General features: G+C 43.7%; 1 protein-coding gene across 1 annotated transcript in view; it reads right to left on the bottom strand.

Moving 5' to 3' along the window:
- Nucleotides 1-17882, bottom strand: part of TSPAN4 (tetraspanin 4) — a 271582-nt gene extending 253700 nt beyond the window's left edge. The window contains exon 1 of the mRNA XM_077819880.1: nt 17550-17882. Within this exon, the coding sequence (XP_077676006.1) occupies nt 17550-17882 (333 nt within the window). The remainder of the gene's footprint in view (nt 1-17549) is intronic.
- Between the last annotated feature and the right edge of the window lie 433 nt (nt 17883-18315).

Here is an 18315-nt window from a genome sequence, read left to right as displayed (position 1 = left end):
CTCCCTCACTCCAAAAGCACGAGCACCTTTCTGAGGATAAAACTGATTAATAGAAGAACTGTTTATATGCTGGAGTTAAAAGAAAGACATCAGACAAGGAAAAGAAACCCAAACGTGATCACAGATTCCCTATGCTTGAGTCCTTATTAAAAAAAATTGTGATTAAATTTTCACAAGTGACTAGTGATTTTGAGTGCCACAATTTTGGGAGCCCTATTTGAGAAGGTGCCTGACTTTCAAAGGGTAGCTGCTCAACACTTTCTAAAAAACAGTCCTCTTTAAGGTGTCTCAAATTGGACCCCAAAACCACTAGTCAGTTTAGACCTCAGACAGGTTTCACCATGTAAAGAAAAAATACTTGATTCAAGTTACACAAGGTACATAAAGTCATGGCTGAAACCATGTGAAGCTGTCCTTAAGGCAGATGCCTCACCCATCAAGAAAACTCACTGAAGGGTGCTGCAGCACTCCAAGAGCAAGCAGACAAATACACCAAATGCAATTCACAGGAGGATTACTGCAGCCCTACACAAATTCATGTCCTGTATTGTCATTGCTCAGGCTTCACTTACCTGGGTCAAGTGACTATATCAGATGATTAGAGACAGAGCTAGTGCTCGGTTTATCCAAAATCACCCCGACCTCCAGACTTCCATGTAATTTATACATTAGAGGACATTGCATGTGATACGATTCATTTTTCTGTTCAGTCTCTATATTCACCAAGAGAATAATTTGGCTCAGAGCTAGGAGGGAGATAAAAACACCTGGATCCTTCTCACCCTCACCCCATCCAAAGGACAAAGGCTCTTCAGAGCTCCTGTGGACAAAGCCAGGGGCCACATATTGGAAGGAGATAATTGTTGCAAGATGCTAAAGAGAAAAATCCTTGCAGAGCTTGACACTGGAATTTTTCAAAGGGCCTGAGGGAACTAGGGTGCCTAGCTCCCACTGAAATTCAAAGGAAGCTGGATACCTAAGTCTTTCAGACTCCTTTGAAAACCCTAGTCTTAAGTACTTTCTCTAGAGCAGAAGCCTCATCAACAGAGGTGGTTTTGTCACGGTCAGCCTTGGATATGTTTTAACTGACGACCTAGAGGAGGAAGAATTCATACTCCATTACCAGTCACCTGGTCTATCCAACCCTTAGCCTTTATGCCCCAAAATATGTATGTGTGTGTGTGTACTGTTTGCCCAAGAGATCCAAAACAGCTCCTTTGGAATTCATCCAGCGAAAAATATATGGGAGCGGGGGAGTATTTTTAATGAATTAAGTACTTAAATGACTAGAATAGCATAGATTAGATAAATAAGTATGCAAATAATTGTTTACAACAAAGGCTATAATAGCTACTCTACTGTGTAGTACATATATTTAGGATGCATTTTGAAAATGCATGCTGAAATTCTTTAATAATAGTCACTAGCGCTTTTCTGTAGTAGCTAGTTTTGAGTGCAGAATATTGGTAATTAAGGACACCCTAAAATCCTGATTATTGTCCTGATACAGCAGCCATCGCAACTAAACGAAGAGCCTATTTTAAAAAAAAAAATTCTCTAAGACTTAAAACTGTTTGTGGAATAAGAATACCATAATCATTGCATTTCATCTTTATTTCTTCTCCCCTTAACCTCTGTTTGGCAACTTTTATATCAGAAGACTGGGGCTTAGAATTGGACATCTATTTCACATGGAGTTAAAAAACACATCACTATATGACAGTCTAAATATACCCTCATTTCATGGTATTTTTATTAACACTGTCCCAGTTAAACAATAGTCATTGCCATTCACTATCATTAATGGGATACCAGCTTAAAATTGAGTTGACAAATTATATACAAGGGTAACATTTTCAAAAACACCTAAGTCACTTAGGAACCTAAGTCCCATTTTGAAAAGGTTAGCCAAAAGTAATTTCAGCTACTGCATCTTCCCCAGGGCCCCCTGCCAGTTACTACGTTTTTTTACAATCACTTCTACACAGCAACAAGGGAGAAAAAAATTAAATATGAAGAGCACCCAAACAAACAATAGGAGAAACTGTCACACAATACAAAAGGAGAAAATGGTGAAAATGATTGCACACAAAGGGCTGACAAATGAACACCAAAAAATAGAGAAAAATAATGATTTTTGTAATATTGGGTGTTGATTATAATAGCAAAGAAAGTTTCAGTGAAAAGTGCAACTTTTGAGTGTTACTTTAAGCTAAATTGGTTACCTGCGAAACTTCCCAATAAAGCCACAACTCAAATTCAAGACCCAATCCTGCTCCCCTTGAAGATGGTGCCAGAACTCCCAGGTACTTCAAAGGGAGCAGGATCAAGTCAGAACAGCTTGTCTGGTCTCCCCACTGCTTTGAATTAATTTCCTTTAAAAAACTAACTGCACTTAGACCATGTTATGAACTAACCTCATTCCCCTTTCCACATACATGGAGTTTGTTTAGAATTGCACAAAAACCCCCATGATTCTGACTCCCATGACTCCCAGCAGTCACTTACACAAGTAGTCCCATTGACTGCAGTTAGACTACTTATGCGAGTAACTGCTAACCATTGTTAGATATAAAGGGTTCACACCAACCAGCCCTAAGCTATTCTTTTTCACACTTGCATATTTAAAAACTTAAAAATATTTGCCCTCAAACAGATATTTAGGCCTCTTATGCCAAAGAATGTTTTTTTACTTCTGAAGTATGAACTTTTAAACAAAGGAAGTTTTAATGGATACTCTGGCGCAGCCTGAACTAGTGCCAGGCAGATGTGCCTCTACTATGCATTCTGATGCACTAGGTTTTTCGTCATCAGAGAGTTCTCTCATTACATCCCTGTCAAGCCAATCTCTAGCCCAGGAACTTGCCCTAAGAATCTGTGGTAAAGCAATTGAGTGGAGAAGGGGACTAGCTCTGCTGCTATTGTTTTAATGCTCAAGCGGTTTTCTTAGCACAACTGTGTTTATTTCTGAGCTGCTTTTTTTTTTTCCTATTGGATAATAAAAGGGAATTGGTTTTTCAACCCCCTGGAGACCTCCCCAACAACATTAGATCTCATTTGCTATTTTTCAAAAGCGGTTTCAAATATAGTTCTGCAAAAGATAAACAATCTGATTTGTGAATTCTCTCTTCAGAAGACATTCTGTCCTTCTTCCCCCCCCCCCCCCAAAAAAAAAGTCACAAAAGGTTTCTATTTTATCATCTGTGGGTCTTGGAGATTTAATTATTTTCATTAAGTTGCTCTTTGCACAGTGTTGTTTGAGTTCTGGCTCTTAGCTATCTGTATTTATTTCAACAGAGTTGATTGAACATGCGTTTCAAGTCCCTCGTACAACCTGATGTATATGTTTTTGCCATGGGACAAAATCAGTCTGTTCAACATGTACACCTCCTGTTCTTATGTAATCCTCATAACATGGCTTCCAAACCTGGCACATTTTTAAGTCCGACAGCTGTCGCTTGTTATTTAGAATTCTAACTGAGGCAGAATCTTGTTAGCCAAAATTGAACACCCACTCCACAAAAAGCCAGCTCTCTCTCCCTCTCTCACTCACACACACACACACACACACGTACGTGATGGAACCATTTGGATAAAACAACCAGCCCAATTCTACAGTATACACAAAACACAAACTACATCTGAGCTGAACCCCATTTCTTTGTTGAAGGCTGGCAGTTTTTCAAATCTCTTTCACTTTTTCAGGCTCTTGCTTTTCCTGGTTCTGGACAGAACCAGAAGAAATAAAATATCACAAGAAAGTCTGTCCTTGCAAGGTTTCCAGAGAAACTTGATAGACTGAGGCTATGTCCATGTTACAAATGCTAGAGCAGCAGAACTGCAGCTATGCCATCGTAGTATAGGCACTTCCGACATGGACTGAAGAGGTTTTTCCATTGATGTAGGTAAACCCATCTCTCCAAGAGGGAGTAGCTACATTGACGGAAGATTTTTTCTGTCAACCTAGCTGCATCTACATTGGCATGCTCAGTGCATGCCATTTGTCACAATCCTGAGCTATGGAAGGGGGAGGGATAGCTCAGTGGTTTGAGCATTGGCCTGCTAAACCCAGGGTTGTGAGTTCAATCCTTGAGGGGGCCATTTGGGATCTGGGGCAAAAAAATAGGGATTGGTCCTGCTTTGAGCAGGGGGTTGGACTAGATAACCTCCTGAGGTCCCTTCCACCCTGATATTCTATGATTCTATGAAAAAAGAAAAGGAGGACTTGTGGCACATTAGAGACTAACAAATTTATTTGAGCATAAGCTTTTGTGAGCTACAGCTCACTTCATCGGATGCATTCAGTGGAACTAGGTTGATCTCAGGGCTGATCAGGTTCCAACTGGCAGAACAAGCACCCAAGCCTTTGAAAACCTTTCAAAGGTTGCCCATTATCCCCCATTCTTACATACCATGCTTTATTCAATAAAACCCTACCTTTACCTTTCTGCACATAGAAACATCCCTTTGTGTGTTCCCATACCACTCACACACATTCCCACACTAACGCATACACTTATATTCTTTCCTACATCTCCACTAGGGCCTGATCCAAAGCCCACTGAGGTCAATGGCAGTCCTTCCGCTGATTTCAGTGGGTTTTGGATTAAACCTTTACATTGCAGCGGTTCTTGAAAATGTTCATGAATGAGGCCAAATGTGTCAGAAAGAGCAGCATGCTGACTGGATTTGCATTCGCTGTTGGGTTCTTCCATTGATGACAAATGTTGCTGAAATATATGACAATAGGCCATGCATCCATACCATCCCTCTGAGATCCCTTCTTTGTATTTGTATGGACAAGGACAAACAAAACAACGATATTCCATTTGTATTTTCATTAGCATCCCCAACTCCCATTCTGGAACAGGGCTCCATTGTTCTACGCACTGTACAGTTACACAGGCAGAAACAGTGTAGAACTCATCATCTAAGCAGGCAAACAGTGAGAGGAATAGGAGATAAGTGTGTGTGTGTGTAAAAAATACACACACAAATTGTTAGGTACAAATACACATTTGCTTTCAGTGGCCTTCGGGATCAGTTAAGGGGCAGTGTTCGTGTGTTAAGGGTTTACATGTTACAAAGGACTAGCATGTTTGTGGGAGAAGTCGACAAGAGGGTGTGGAGGCTGGCATCACAAGGGGGTAACACAATAAGAGGTGGGATTAAGCTACAAGAACATAGGTACCATAGGTGTTTACTGAAATGCAGCTGGCCTCTGATGGAGTTTAGATTGATTCTTTTTGTTTTATGTTGGTTTTATTGCCTGTCCCTCCTCTGTTGCCTCCACGGCTTCAATTATTCCCTGCAATCCACAATAGCTCTTCCCAGTGGTTGCACTGATGCCTACTGAGAAGGGCAGATCATTTCAACTCTCAGTAACCTGGATACCAAGCTCAGCTCTCAGGTTTGCTCTGCTTTCTGGGGTAAGAAAGGAACTGTACTTTCTTCCAAAAGCCCTCTGTCCCCTCAGCGAAATGATTTAACCCTCTTGAGAGATAAAAGCAAACTCAGCTCTAGGCTCAGAACAAAGTGCTCTGATCTCAGCAATGTCAGGCAAAGGACCCCAGAGTCCCAGCTAAGATTAAACAGTTCTCTTTCTGTTCTTCCTGGTGGAAGCTTTGCCCGGAGAGAATGAAGAAAGGAGGGTACTACAACAGTGTTCAAGAGGCACAGAAAGGGAAGTATATTTTACAGCTAGTTTAATCTCACTAGCTCTGCACATTTACAGCTTGGCAGTTTCATGTGTCCCTGTTCTTTCTGCATTGCCGTTAGTCTGCTTCCTTGATTCCTCATCCAGTGCAGAGGTACAATATCTAGCCTCCTACCCCCACTGCTGTAAGAATATCTTTTATATGACATGCACAATCGCCTTCTGAAGGGCTGCTAATTGGTAATTAAACAGATGAGTTCGACCGCAAGTTATTGGACTCGACTGTGATCACTTAGATAGGGTGACCAGGCATCCGGTTTTCAACCAGAACAACCAGTCGAAAAGGGACCTTGGCGGCTCCAGTGAGCCCTGCCGACCGGCCCGTTAAAGGGCCGGTCAGCGGCGCTAAGGCAGGCTAGTCCCTATCTGTCCTTGCTGGCACTGCGCTGCGTCCTGGAACCGGCCAGGAGTTTGAGGGGGGGAGGAAAGAGGCGACGGTGCCTGCGGTGGGTGAGAGCAGACTACGGAACCTCCTGCCCACCCCCCGCCTACTGGCGTCAGACCTGCTAGCCGCTTCTGGGCACGCTGCGCCGTTGACTGGGAGCCGCCCCAGATAAGCCCGTGCACCAACCCCTAGCCCCAACCCCTACCCCAGCCCCGAGACCCCACCCAACCCAGAGCCCCCTCCTGTACCCCAAAGCCCTCATCCCTGGATGCACCCCCAGCCCAGAGCCTGTACCCCCACCTGCACCCTTGCCCCAGCCCTGAGCCCCCCGCAAACCTGGAGCCCACTCCTGCACCCCAAGGTCCTCACCCCCAGCCCCAGCCCAGAGCCCTCACCCCCAGCCCAGAGCCCATACCCCCTCCTGTACCTCAACCCCGGCCCAGAGCCCCCTCCCACACCCTGAACCCCAACCCCTTGCCCCAGCCCATACCCCTCATCCCTCGCCCCACTCCAGAGTCTGCACCCCCTGCCAGAGACCTCACCCACTCCCGGACCCCAAGCCTCTGACCCAGCCCAGTGAAAGTGAGTGAGGGTGGGGAAGACAGAGCTACCGAGGGAGGGGGAATGTAGAGAGCGGGAGATGGGGCCTCGGGGAAGGGACGGGGCTAGGGTATTCGGTTTTGTGCCATTAGAAAGTTGGCAACCCTACTTGCATAGCAGGGCAGAATAATTCCTTCCACTGCAGGAATCACTGAGTGAAATTCTATGGTCCATGTTATGCAGGAATCCAGACCAGATAAACATATAGTGGGGTCCCGTCTGGCCTTAAGAGTTTATTAAATGGGAGCTGAGCTATTTTGGGGGAGTGAGGGAAGTTTTTGCCCCTGCAAAAAAGAGTTACTGGAGAGTTTGCTAAGGAGGAAAGGCCAGTGTGAGGAAACAATGGAAGACTACATGTCAATTTTCAATTGTTTTACTCTTTGTAAAACACAAAGTTAGGATAGTTTGGGGCTTTGGGCGGTTTTGCCAAGAATGCAAGGTGTTTCTGTGTTGCAGATCTGCCCAAAGCCCTTTTTCAAACATTGTCTTTTTCTCACAAAATGATCAAATGTCCACCCCAAAAATTCTCCTGAAGCTGAGGAGCTTGAAAAAAAAAAAAATTGGTGTTTGCCTCTCCCTGCACTCCCAGTAGACAATCTTTGCAGCTCTTTCTGGAGCCATTATCTCATTCTGCCTCAGCCATCAGCTGGTATCTTTCCTTGGAGATTAAACTCCCAGCTTCTCAGCCAGCAACTTGGAAACCTGTCTGTGCAGAAGGCTAAGTTTGTAGTGCCATCTACTGCTGTCTCATCATTTAAACACACACACACACACACACACACACACACACCAAAAAGCCTTCTCCATTTCATTTTCATGTAGCTAATATCCAAAGCGGTGAAACCTCTTAGTCCAGACAACTCTTGGAGTCAGAGTCCCAAATTTCAGATATACAAAGACCTCAAAGGGTTCAAAGTCATCTTTGGAGAAGACTAGACCAGACTTTTCTAAATTCCCATAAATTAATCCTCCCCCAGTATCAATCAAATTCTGTCTCTTCAGTTTCAGAACTGTCTGAAATGAACAAAGACAGCATTTGTGGCACCTTAGAGACTAACAAATTTATTTGAGCATAAGCTTTTGTGAGCTACAGCTCACTTGAAGTGAGCTGTAGCTCACAAAAGCTTATGCTCAAATAAATCTGTTAGTCTCTAAGGTGCCACAAGTACTCCTTTTCTTCTTGCGAATGCAGATTAACACAGCTGCTACTCTGAAAAAAGACAGCATTGTTTTTCTTAGGCCTTGTCTACAAAAAGAAAGGTTTTGCCAGTATAACTGTACTGCCCCCCCCCGCCCCCGCCCATGGCATGGAGACACAGCTTATACAGGCAAGAGATTCCCCCCTCTCTCCTCCCCCCAGTAATGCTCATACCAGGTTCCAAAACTAAATAAGCTATACCAACAAAAGGACTTCTTTGCTGGTATAACTGAATCTCCACTAGGGATTTTTGTTGGTTTAAAAATGTTGTAAAGAATCAGACCCCTAACCAACATCATATCAACAAAAGATCTGGCTGTATCCTCATAAAGAACACATGAACTCCATAGGAATTTTAGTTTACAATTTGCTTAAAAATAAAACCTAACTAGTTCATGTTCTCAAGAGTTTATTCTTCCATTAAAGAAATTCATGTTAACAGATATAACAGGATGAGCACAAGGACTGGGAGCCAGGATCCACCAGGTTCTAATCCCACCTCTCACACTGACTCAGAAAGGTGTCATATTTTTCATGAAATTTTTTGCAGAAATTGAAAAAAAAATTGCCCACATTAATCATAAATACTTAACTGCCTACCTCACATGAATGCTAGTGTTTGAAAAACACTTTGCTGTTAAGTACTAAGCATTATAAACATTTTGGATAGATATTTTCCAAAGCACCTTAAGTCCCATTTTCAAGAGAGGCTTCGCCATTTAGGTGCTTTTGAAAATTGTGTCGTTTGTGTTTGATAACTAATATCCCTAAGAGTGTACGACACAGAAAAGTCTTGTAAAGAAGAACGGTGAATTTTTACAGGGAAAAAACAAAACAAAAACAAAAATACCAAGTAAGAACATTCATCTAAATGATTTTTTTCCTCATTTTTTTTCCTTGCTTTCTAAGCCCCAAACCAAGTTCCATTAATGTCAGAGAAAAAAGATTCCCCTTAGTTTCAATAGGAGTTGTATCAGGCACTTATAAGTTTGATGTATGAATGTGGTACTAATGAAAGCATAGGACAAACTGCAAGTGAAGTTCAACATCGTGCAAGCTCACTGCAAACAATGATAGGCATTACTGTAATGCCTATAGGCCTCAGTGACGTCAGGGGTGGACTCTGGTGGGTGCAAGACAGACATAGAAAAGGAAGTCCCTACTCCAAAGAAATTACAATTGACAAGACACGATGTAACAAGAAGGTGAAACAAACAAGCAAACCTGGAAGGGAGGGGGTGCAGTTATACGAGCTAACGTAGATTTTCGGTATGCACAATTAATAGGTGTAACAAGCAAATCAGTAGTTGTAACCACTACCCTCCATCTGCCTAGCTGTAATCAGATAGCAGCATGGGGAGACAACACAGCAGAGGTGAGTCTTAAGGCGGGATCTGGAGGATATGGGTTGTGTGTGAGGTGGCAGTGGGGGAGTGGTACAGCTCTTGATGGCGAGTTTTTCCCCCAACATGTATGGGATGGTATTGGATAAAGCATGAAGAGGCTTGTAGCATAAGAGTGTGATCAAAGCTGGCATAATTGAGAGTAAAAATGGGGGTTGACATTACAAAAAATTAATAAATCAGATAGGAGGATAGGGTGGGCCTGAATTGGGAAGGGACTTGAAGGTAAGGACAAGAAGTTTATGGTTGAGGTGAGGGAGAAGGGGGACGCAAAGAGAGGGGTGACATACAGCAGTGAGTTAGGATGATGATCTTAGCAGCAATATTTTGAATAGATTTGAGAAAGGACAAGGTGAGAGATGTTCAGGGCTTGGATGAGAGTTTTGTGACTGTGGATAGAAAGAAAAGATCATATTTCTGACATGCGGAGTGGAAGAAGTGGCAAGATTTAGATCACAGGTCTTCAGTCCTAACATATAAACCCCTTATTTCCCTACAATTGCTATTTCAATTGCACAGAGTCTAAGGCCAATCTCAGACAATTGTTCTAAATTTTGTCAAACAATATGATTTTTTTCCCCAGGTGTGTTTCAAAGAAGTTTTTGGTTTTTTAGTTAGAAGAGATTTCAAGATGCATCACAGTCTCACAGTCCAATTACAGCTCACAATTTAATTATGTTTACTTCTATGGCATCTTGTAACAGTTTGACATTTTCAGCAGAAACAATTGTTGGACAATGTTAACAAATATAATCTATTGATTGCAATCCTCACGGGTATTCTTCGGTTAAAAGCCATATCATATAGTTCCATATTTTCTTTTTTTTTTATAGACCAAACAGTGCTCATTTTATAATTTCAGCACCATCCAGAATGTTTCTTATACAAATATGCCATGTGATCCAAAAATTATGTATTTAATAAAAACGAAGCAATCAAATAGCAGTACTGTTCTTATTAAGAATCATGTTTAGCACAATGATTTCTAAGGATCACCCCAAAATGGGGCCCCATTGTGCCAGGCACTGCACAAACACAGAGTGGCAGAAAGACTGTTAACTCTTCTAGGCAGGGACTAAGCAAAAACGCAGGCCCAGGTTGGAGGAAAGGGGTATAACATAAACAGAGTGAACTATGTGATGGCAGATGACATAATGTTCCCCTCGGATGAATTACAATTCCATGGATTGTAAATTATACATGAGTTGCAAGCACAGGCCTACCACCAAAATTTCCCAATTTAGTACAGCAGAGAGAAGGGACTGGAAACGATCTCATCCTGATTTTTGACTCCCTTTCTATACAATTATGGGGCCCAGATGTGTTGAATTTTATATCTTTCATTGGCCTGCACAGAAAATATGCCGTAACCATTATACCGATCATTTTAGGCATACCAACTTCTCCATAACCAAACCATGCCATATTCTACAGTCCATTCCATCAGTCACCAGGATTTCCCAATTCTTTTCACTATTTTTTTTTTAATCAGGCAAAATGAGATGTGGTGGATCTACCCGATAGCAATTCTAGTAGATAGGGTTGCCAGCCCTCCAGGATTGTCCTGGAGTCTCCAGGAATTAAAGATTAATCTTTAATTAAAGATTATGTCATGTGACGAAACTTCCAGGAATATGTCCAACTAAATCTGGCAACCCTACCCGTACAGCCAGATTTGGCCCTTGCTCATACTCATGTTAAAGAGTACTTCATTATGCAAGCAGTCCCATGTAAAGCAATGGGACTACTCGTGGAGTAAGGCACTACTCATCATGAGTAAGGGAAGAAGGTACCTAACAAACAGGCAATTGGATATAAAGACAAATCCTTCTCTACTGTTAAGAAGCCTAATTTTCTTTCCAGTTAAATTCTGCCCCAAAGGTTCAATTTTAGGGCAAGACCACAAGTGGTAAATAAGTGTCCATATCCCTTTACCAGAAAAGGGAACAACTCCCCCGATTGCAGGATCTCAGGTTCATGGCAGTAGCTGCACCCCTTAATTCATCTGGATGCGCACTTACACACGTTATCCTGTTCAAATCAATGAGCCTATTCACATAAGGGCTCACACCAGCCTGCGTAACAGCTCCACAATCCAACCCTTAGTTTTCTACCAATTTCTCTATCGACTCCCTCCCCTTAGAAGTAGGTATTAATCACATAACACTCCCTTATGACATAAGAGCTGCAACAGCAGCATTCCTCCTTCTATTTTAGTGCTACAAGAAATTCTGTGAGGGGATAAAGACACAAGGCCTGAGCTGATATTAGTGGAAGAAGGGGGAACTTTTTGCCAGGTAATCAGTGATTTAAGGTTGGCTGCCTAGGACAACTGGGAAATGTTGCTGATCCTCAGCCTTTAACACTCAATGAGATTCCTGGACATTTTAGTTATTCTCAGTCCCATTCTAGGGAATGACATATACAGAGGGGTGGGGAGCCTGGTTCAGCAATATCACCTTTTCTCAGCATTCACAACTAGGGCAGCAAACTGGGTTCAGCCAAAAGCGCACCTTCCAATTTAATTTTGTCGGCAGGTTTCTGGTGAGGTGCTCGCTCAGAATCTAAGAAATGTGTCAGTGATCATGCTCAGGAGAGGTCAATGTGCATAGATTGAAATGTTTACACAGCAGCCACACAATACTACATTTGTTTCCATCTCGTTTGCAACTGTTGGGGCCATACAGGATTGCCTGTACATTTGGAATATTTTCCTCTTCCAGACATAACATGCCAAGGACTAGACTTGTGTGTCTAGAACAGTGGTTCTCAACCCACAGCCCAAATTAGTGCACTGCTGTGGTCCAACTGTGCTAAAAAAGTTCAAAATTTGCCACTCCGGTCTGGCAGGGGGCAGGGCCGGCTGAGGGGCAGGCAATGGGGGGGGGGGGCGCGGGTCTGGGCAGTGGAGGGTTTGTGGGTGGTGCAGGGCAGCATAGGCCTGGGAACTAGCATGTAGGGTGGATGCTGCAGCACCCCCCCCCCCCCCGGTTTTACTTGGGGTTCCACTCTTGGCTCCACGTTGTGGGGTCCCAGCTCCTGGCCCTGCTCTGTGGAGGGGTCTCTGGGTAGGGGGCACTGGGCATAGGGGTCTGTGTGTGTGGGTGGGTCCCTGGGCAGGGAAACGCTTGGTATAGGGAGTTGGGGGGCTTTGGGGGGGGGGCATGTGGTGCGAGTCTGCCCCTGAGGGGAAGGGGCAGACTGGCAGTGCAGGGCTGGGCAAGCCAATGTGTGTCTGGCGCAGTGGTTCCCAACCTGTGGCCCACAATGGTAAATAGGTTGAGAAGCACTGCTGTAGAACACACCTTTTAATAAAGGGTGGTGCATCACTGTGCCTCCTAAGGAGTTATACAAGGCGGGAACTGCTGCTGAATTCCCATCTCCTCTTCCTCCCTGGTTGCTCCTAGGGGGTGCTGACATACCAGCTCGGCTATGCTGGCTAGTGCATGAAGAGGACAGAACAAAGGCTCCACCCAATCCCCATCTCTTCATCTGCTCTTGTGTGTGTGTGCGCATGCATGTGTTCGGGGGCAAGCTTGTGCTGTGCTTTTACCTAGGCAAACCCCGGTAAAAGCTCCAGACATCCTGTACAGAGACATAAGGGGAGGGTCTTAGAACCCCACATAGGGGTGCAGCCAGCCTTGCAATCTAGCCCTAAACTATGCTGACTTCTGACATGGGCCAGTGTCCTCTAAGCACTAGGAGGTGATGCCAAGTGTCTTTTTTTTTTTTTTAAACTTATGACTTACGTTAGAATTGGAATTAATCTATTCGGAGGTGAACGGCTAATGTGGCAACCCAGCAAAGAGAGATGGGTGGTGCAATGCTGGAAGTTTTAAACAATTACCTCTTTTTTTAAAAGCAGTGACCCCCGCAGCTGTCACACAGTGTCTAACAGTGCTGTACGCCAATCAGATAAACCATATTTCGGGTTGTTGCAGTTCAGTGTTTAAAAGAACTGCGTTTTTCTGATTCAGAAGCCACGGTGAAGCAGTGCCAAACTTTTCAGAACCGTATCAGTCAAAAAAAAAACTTTATATGGGTTAGAAACTGAAACGAAAGGAGGATTTGTTCAGCACTAGGAAAGCAAACCGAGTTTCTTGCTCTGAGGCTTCCCAGTTATTCATCACAGCTCAGATGTGTCCAGTAGGTAGCACTGTGCCAGTCTACCAGTAACACAAATTACAGTACTTCCCCACCCCTCCCAGTGTTCTCACCGGTCCAAGAGAAAATGTTCACAAGATAGGGATTTCAAGCCGTGGAACTAATATTAGAAATGACCTAAAAACATGGGGACATTTCCATAGAGATCATCCAGGATAACGAGTAAACTTCTCTGCCTCTGACCTTCTTCCTTTGGTTTTTGCCACTGTTTGTTCTCTATGTGAGACTTCTTCCAAATCATTGGTTTTGCAGATTCTTTTCTTTATTGATGTTTTATATTGGCTAGTGCATTATCTGTTGCTTCAAAGAAAACTCTTAATTTTACTGATGGCAGAGGTGCTACCAATCCTGTCCCTGCTCCAGCAAAGGACTCTATATGAAAAGCAAGAGACGCTGGAAACACAAACAGAAAAGGGAAACACACAGAACCATACATCTTAAATGAGTTTTGGGAAAAGAAGGTGGGAACATGGGAGCTACAGAGGGTAAACCAGCATCCATATTCATCTTTTAGCAGCGTTCATACTGCCCTAAGAACATATCCAACCTTGGAAAACAAGAGAGAGCCCCTAGCAAAAGGAACAGGCACAACAGTGTCTGGGGTTATAAGCACAAAAGCAAGTTGTTCATTTCACTGACTCATGTGGAAACTTAGTGAGTGAGAAGGGCAGAAGGGAAAGAATTTGGTCTTCCCTGGGTATTTCACAAGGAGAATGTTCTGCCTAGTGATCAGTGGCAGAAGGAGATCCGTAGACTTCAGAGTTATGGAGATTCAGGGGAAAAAGCAGGTCTCTATAGCAAAAATATATGTAGACACATGCTATGTAACACTTGCCCAAAGTTGGGAGCATTTACAAGCCAATGAAGTGATACAATAAATTACTGTAGCAACTCTCAGGGAATTGATAACACTATGGCAATTCCTTTACAGTGATGCCTTCTAATAAATTATAAACCAGATTCTCATACGTGAAGTTCAGCTTAGTAGTACCCTACTTTATGAGTAAGGGCTGATTTCAAACAGAAGGAACTATTGACTCAGACTATTAGAATCTAGCCCTATGTAAATAACTTCTGGCACAGTTTAATAGCATTTAAACTACCAGCAGAGTGGTTCACGTTCCCAGCATTGGTCAGGCCCTTCAGTCACTGACACCTGCAAAAATTCCCAGTATTTTACCCAGCAATGGGAGAGGGGAGATTTTCACTCTAATTTCACAAGCTGTGCAACAACTTGTACTGTCACAATGCGAGTACAACACTTAATCCAACAAAGCATGCCACAAATGTTTAAAATCCAGGCCTTTGGGATTTCCTCTTCTATATATGCACCACAGTTAGAACCAAGAATGGCTCTGAGATAGGAAATCCTGAACCCACTGGAGCTACACACTGGTGTACCATTCTCCCCTTTCCCTCATTTTAGGTGGGAGATCACCACAGGTGAATGGAGAGGTACGGCGGGCATGGAGCCTATCAATAGGAACAGAGGGAAGGTACAAGAGAGTAGCATTACACCTTAGAAAAAGAGAATCTAAGCATTTGCTCATACCAGAACATAAAATGAGAACAGTCTACTAGAGACATGAGGTTTCTGTCATTTAATGCAATGTCTTCTCTTTATTCTTGGAAAGAACCCTGCCATTTCTATTTAAAAGGCAAAGGATATCAAAATACTATTTCTTTTCTGGCTTTCTATTGCCTGCCACTAGATAACCATCTAGAAAAGTTGAGGGAAGAGAAACAGGATAATGGGATAGCAAAAGCTTTGGCAGGTACTCATACAAAATTGAATCCTGCTTGCACAGACACTCTGAAAACTCTTTTCCTTTGGCTTCTCAGCAAATGCAGTAGCCATACGGCTGGCAACAGCTTTAAAAACAACACCCAAACCATCAATCCACAATAATTGCAAAATTTCCAAGTGTTGGAAATAGACCCTTTTTGCTTTTCTTTAGCGATAACCCACTTAAACCTATATGCTTGTTAATAGCTTATATTTATTTACTCTCTTCAGCATGAGAAGCCGGAGATCTGCAACAGTTACAGCTCCATTCCATGCAAACCTCATTTGGACACTGTCATCGTCAATCATCCCTCCTGTGCGGGAAGCATGTCAAAGGGAAACAAAATGCACTGCAGCACTCGACACCACTTCCTCCCTCTGCTTGCATGGCTGAGTTAGTTCAGAGCCTTCCTGGCTCAATGGTATTCTCTTTTCAAACAGCCCCCCATCACCACCAGCCAATGCTTGGGAAAGCTTTGATGTCTTCAGGGGAGAAAAGCAAACCCTCTTTATCTGTCTCTCTGAACGATTGCTAAGGCATTGCCTTTGTGAAACACTCCAAAGAAACAGTCTGCCATCAGCCCATTGTAAATGCATGCACATTACATGCAGAAATACCTTGTAAAATATTCGTACATGCATCAGTGCAGGATGAATGGAATAAAAGGAAGCAGCACACAGAGAATATCCCTTGAGGGGCTGCCATGGCTAGTTTCACAAAGGGCTGTTCATGCCAACATTCTGTGGGATTTCTCCAGCACAGGCTTCCGCTGGCTGATTGCGCTATAATCTCAGTCGGAGACAGACGCTAGCCTTAGAAGAAGCAAAAGGCTTAAAAGGGCAAGAGAGCCAGCATTCCCATCTTTTCAGGAAGCTTTGGGGGTAAGCCGGGATAGACATGAGGAGATATTTCTGCCCCCAGCAGTGTGTGTGAGAATGTGAGTTGGAAAACAGACCACAGTCCTACTCAGACGCTTTCTATCAGCTTAGCTGAGGCTTTAAAAGGGAACCCTCTGTGTATTTCATAGCGCCTCTTAATACGAGGCCAACTCGGTAGACTCGCATTAGTTTATCATGTCCTGAATTCTTGGTATCAGAATGTTGGACTAGTGCCGGAGCAGGTTACCTACACTCAGTGATTTCTGATGCACAAGGCACTGCACCATGCATGAAACAGACAATTGTACAGTAGTGCTTGATAGAGAGAATAACTCTGTCACATACATACACACACACACACACCCTTCGTTACATCTCTGGCAACACATGAGAGAATGGAGAGTCTGTAGTAAGCAAAGCATCATTTCCAACCACAGCCCCCCTCAACCACCCCCAAATGCCAACATGGTGCTGCCATCGTTTTACACCACCTCATCCTTCCATTCCCTGCTGATGTTCCACCCTGGGAAAATTCTGATTGAGTTACTGAAGATAAGCACTCCAACAAAACATCTTCCCATGCAGAGATCTGGATGGGGCTACTTTGAAACAGAAGGAACTCCCTTTCTCTTCTGCCTTGCCAATCAAGTCACTTCATTTTCACATGGGTAACAGCATTCATGATCCACATCCCTGACCGTGCTCCCTCAATTAGCCTCCAAACCCCTCACTGTCCTGCGCCTGGCAGAGAAACACCCACTAGCTGGCTTTTACCAGCTGCTTTATCTATTAAAATGATGACGTAGAAATGCATGCACGTACATGTCATAATGTGTGTTCTGGTGACGCATGAGTATTGGGTAAATCCAGGCCACAGAATAGCAACCTCAGATAACCCAAACTAGGTGAGGCAGGTATTGCAGTATACCCACAGCTCAGAGACAGTCACACAAGGACTCACAACTGCTGGGGAAGAAAAATCACCTGTAGGCTCCTGATACAGGGCTTAATGCTGCAAGGTGCTGATCTAAAAGAACATTTAAGCATATGCTTAACTTTAGCGATGTGAATAATCCCTCTGACTTCAATGACTCTATTCAGGAACTTAAAGTTAACCACTGTACTCAGGTCATCAAAGACATACATACAAGTGACCTTCTGTTCGGTATATTTTGCCCTAGATTGGGATTGCAACCTACCTGTGTAGAGCACAGGGAAACGGGAGGGTACCTATGATCCTGATCTAGCACACCCAAAGAAAGATTGGCCTAGACCTTGCTTACATCCAACTTTCAGTGCTCACAAATTGGAGGAAACAATAAAGCAAAAAACTTTCAAAACCCAATGTTTTCCCCCCACCTCTTACTAAAAAAGGGGGCGCAAAGACAAACAGCTCTCGGTCTCAGGTGCGTACTCACCCAGAAGAGAAGGTTGAAGACAAACATTAGGTACTTGATGCACTGCAGGCAGTTATGAGCCATGCTACACCTCTTCAGCTCTAGGAGAAAAATAAACGAGAGATCCAGGTAAAAGACAACGTACTTGTTCCCCTTGGGGGATGTGTACTTAGCCTTGGTGGCTTTAGGGCCCGGGTTGGTGTGGAATCCGAAAAACGAGTTGCTGGCGGCCCCAAACTGGCCGCCATACATGCTGCTGTAGCGACGGAAGGCGCCATTTGGAAAACTGTAATCCTTGCTGTCCAAAGAAGGACTCCTGTGATAGGTCGATTCATCGGTGCTAGACCTGCGCATGGTGACTTCCGATTGTTCCACGGTTACTACTGATGTGATGTTGTTGGAAGTTGGCGATGGGGGGCAATATGTTTATTTATTTTTTTCCTGTCTCCTTATCCCCCTATTGCTTTGCACCAGCTGTTCTTTTGTCTGCCATTCTGTCAAGGAGTTAAGTGTGCTGAAAAGCAGAGATTGGCAAACTGGAGTCTGCTCAGCCAGGAGTTAGGGAACAGCGTGCTTCCGTGTGAGAGAGACTTCTGAACAAGTAAACATTCCCTTTGGTTTCACGCTTTCCCCCCCCAGCCCGCCCTACTACCAAAAAGCAAAAGAAGAGACAGAGATATACTGTACCCAAAGCAATTAATTTTAAAAAAAGGATGTATGATCTCGCTTTTGTCGCAAATGCCATATAAAACCCTGGCTCCACATGCTAAACACACGCAAGAGGGAT

Source organism: Eretmochelys imbricata, chromosome 6 (assembly GCF_965152235.1).
Source record: "Eretmochelys imbricata isolate rEreImb1 chromosome 6, rEreImb1.hap1, whole genome shotgun sequence".
Lineage (NCBI taxonomy): Eukaryota > Metazoa > Chordata > Testudines > Cheloniidae > Eretmochelys > Eretmochelys imbricata.
This window is presented reverse-complemented; position numbering and strand designations above follow the sequence as displayed.